This window comes from Oryza sativa, chromosome 8 (assembly GCF_034140825.1).
Source record: "Oryza sativa Japonica Group chromosome 8, ASM3414082v1".
Taxonomy (NCBI): domain Eukaryota; kingdom Viridiplantae; phylum Streptophyta; class Magnoliopsida; order Poales; family Poaceae; genus Oryza; species Oryza sativa.
This window is the reverse complement of record NC_089042.1, coordinates 9,976,956-9,980,148: the sequence shown is the minus strand read 5'-3', so window position 1 is coordinate 9,980,148 and position 3,193 is coordinate 9,976,956. Positions and strand designations below refer to the sequence as shown.

At 48.8% G+C, this 3,193-nt stretch overlaps 1 protein-coding gene across 1 annotated transcript; it reads right to left on the bottom strand.

Annotated features, from left to right (window-relative positions):
- Positions 1 to 231: 231 nt before the first annotated feature.
- On the bottom strand, positions 232 to 1,928 carry LOC4345110 (alkane hydroxylase MAH1). Its single transcript, XM_015794164.3, has one exon. The coding sequence runs from the start codon at positions 1,920 to 1,922 to the stop codon at positions 360 to 362; it is 1,563 nt and encodes a 520-aa protein (XP_015649650.1). The 5' UTR covers positions 1,923 to 1,928; the 3' UTR covers positions 232 to 359.
- Positions 1,929 to 3,193: the final 1,265 nt, after the last annotated feature.

Genomic DNA, 3,193 nt, shown 5'->3' with positions numbered 1-3,193 from the left:
CGAGCCGAGTCGGGCCTTCTCCTGGTGCGGATGGAGCTGTGCAGGCGCGCCGTCGGATCACTCTCTCGTCCACGCGTCGCCAATCTGGATCAGGTATGCACGGTGCGGGGTTTGCAGCCGGTCTGCATAGAATTTTTTTCCACCATTTTCGGAAGTGCTTTTTTTTAAGCTATTCGTGAAGAACAAAGGGTGAAAAAAAAGGTTTCTGTAGAAGTGAGAGAGAGAGTAATATATATTTGAACACATCCTTTATTCAAGTAGGAAATCTTTGCATACATATATATACTGTCGGATGATAAAAGACACTGAGCCTGTCGCACTCGCACGCATGCCTTCCTGAGAACGTAGTAATAACTCGGTTACACAGCACGCTTCTTCACCTTCACCATGACCCCGTTCTTCATCTGCAGAAGGCACGACAGCTTCGGCACCACGGCCTGCCCTTCCACCACCTCCAAGTCGAAGTTCCACACCACGGCGGCGGCGATGATCTTCATCTGCATCACGGCGATGTTCTTGCCGGGGCACATCCTCGGCCCGGAGTTGAACGACAGGAACTTGTGCGACGGCACGTGTCGCATTTTCCGGCCGCCGCGGGAGTCGTACAGCCACCTCTCCGGCCGGTACACCCGGCAGTCCTCCCCCCACAGGCTCTCCATCCTGCCCATGGAGTAGATCGAGATGAGCACGGCGTCGCCGGCACGTACCTCGTGCCCGCTCGGCATCACGTCGTCGGCGACCACCGTCTTCCGCTCGATCCACCCCGGCGGGTACAGCCTGAGCGTCTCGAACAGCGCGGCGTGCAGGTAGACGAGGGATTTCGTGTCCTCCGGTGAGAACATCACCGGCACGCCATCGCCATTGCAGGTGCTTGTTGCAATATTGTGTGCCAGTTCTTCGCGGATGCCGGACACGACGCGCGGGTTCATGGCGAGGTTATAGAAGAACCACGGCAAGGTGGTGCCCACCGTGTCGCGCCCGGCGACCATGTAGGTGATGAGGATGGAGTGCAGGAGGCCGACGTAGTCCGGGTCGTTGATGTAGGAGGAGAGAACGTCCATGGACATGGAGGATGGCGCTGCCTCTTGCTTCCTCGCCTTCTCCATCATCTCGGAGACGAAGACGTGCAGCGCCGCGTGCGCCGCGGCGAGCTTCCTCTCGGGTCCAATCTTGAGCCGTCTCATCGCCTTCCAGCAGGACGGCGGCACGGTGTGCCGGAACAGCCCCACCTCCATGATCGTGTCCATCGCAGCCGAGACATGCATCGACGGCATGTCCGGGGACAGGCGGCCAGGGTCCACGCCGAACACCGTCATGGCCGTCACGTCGAACATGAGCCTCGTGGCCAGATCCTGCAACTCGAACGGTGTCCGGGTGCTCGCCATGGATGTCAATAACGGGAGGAGACCATCCCGAACCTTGTCGACACAGCTCGACGCCATCGAGGCAACCATCCTCGGGTCGCTGAGGATGCTATGGGTCTTGGCACGCTGCCGGCGGTAGAGATCGCCGTCCATGGTGAAGAAGGCGCCGGCCATGATGTCGAAGATCTCGGCGAACTCGTGGCCCTTGGGGTAGTTGTCATGGTTGGTGGTGAAGATGTGCCGGACATTGTCAGGGTCACATGTGACGAACAGTCGCATGTTGCTCGCCGCCGGGCCGTTCCCCGTGAAGCTATGGCCGGAGGCGGCGAGGTATTCGGTGATTTTGTCATGCAAGCGGTGCAGGTTGGCGACGAGGGTAGGGAGCAATCCTACTATCGGCCAGTCCACTGGGAACAAGGACTGATACTTTGATCTCCAGTACGATATGTACAAGAGAACAAGGAGTATCATCAGTGATGATACGAGATCTTGCAGGGAGGGCGTCAGTGACAGTGCCATTATGGTATATGTGTGTATGCTACTAATAATTAGGTGCATGTGTGATGGACAAAGAGAGGAAGGATGGATTGATTTATAGGGGAAGAGTACTACAGCATCGAATTAATGTCTCCTTCACCAGACCAGCGTCGTTTGCAACTGATCGATTAAGGGCATCGGTCGATAAATTTTCTCTCAGAAATTTATCAAATATAAATACAATATAATATAGTATAATTATATTATAAATTGCATCTAATTACAATATATACCGTATATATATATTTTTTGAAAACTGGCATTTACTGCAGTGGTAGCGCAATTTTCAGAACCGAGTCCCGTCACATGTCTGTGCGCTATGCCTCTTTCCCTGTTTGCATGAATCTTGAAGCAAATCTAACCATATACAAATCTATGTTTTCTATAAAGTTAAAGCTCACTAAGTCTAAAGCTGAACATGCAACCATGCCACATCATCACCCACTAGCAATAATTACATATTTAATCACATGGAAGCATACAACATGATCTACAATTTATTTAATTCTACAAATCAAAATGTAAGCATATTCAATCATCACCCCCTCATATTATTTGCATAATTTTTTTTTGACTTGAATAACTGCCAGGGCTTTGCCTCGCATTGTGATTTTATAAAGAAAACTCATAATATTTACAAGTTACAAGTTACATAAGGAAAAAGAAAATGATTAAACAGTTTGTAACCAATCAAAAACTATTTGTTTTAAATGATCCTTCATTTTACACATATGCAGAAGAACATCTTTTTTGAACAAGGCTCTCCAGGAACTGAAGTTCATTCAGAAAGATCTTCCCATTTCTTTGCTTCCGAATGTGCCAAGCAGTAATAAAGAAGATTTCTAGAAACCCTTCTGTCTGAATTGAATGCGAGCCGAAACAACAAATCTATCTATCAACTTTACAATATTTAACATATACTTATCAATATGTTTCACACTAAAGCATGGGTATCATTTGACTAATAAACCCTGATGTTTCATTATTTTCTTTTCTTTTTACTCCTAGGTTGATTATCAAAAAAAAAATATTGAGAATTGCTTAGTAATTCCCGCAGCAAAGCGTGGGGAATCACCTAGTTATATTAAAGTTACAAGCAATTAGCTATTTAAATATAGGAAAAAGTATGAATTACCCCCCCCCCCCGAACTATCGCGGTCGTCCGAATTACCCCTCTGAACCACAAAACCGGACATTCTTCACCCTCAACTATGCAAACCGGACGAATTACCCCCCTCGAATCAATTTAGAGCGGTTTTGTCCAACGTGGCGCACACGTGGCAATCCAGTCA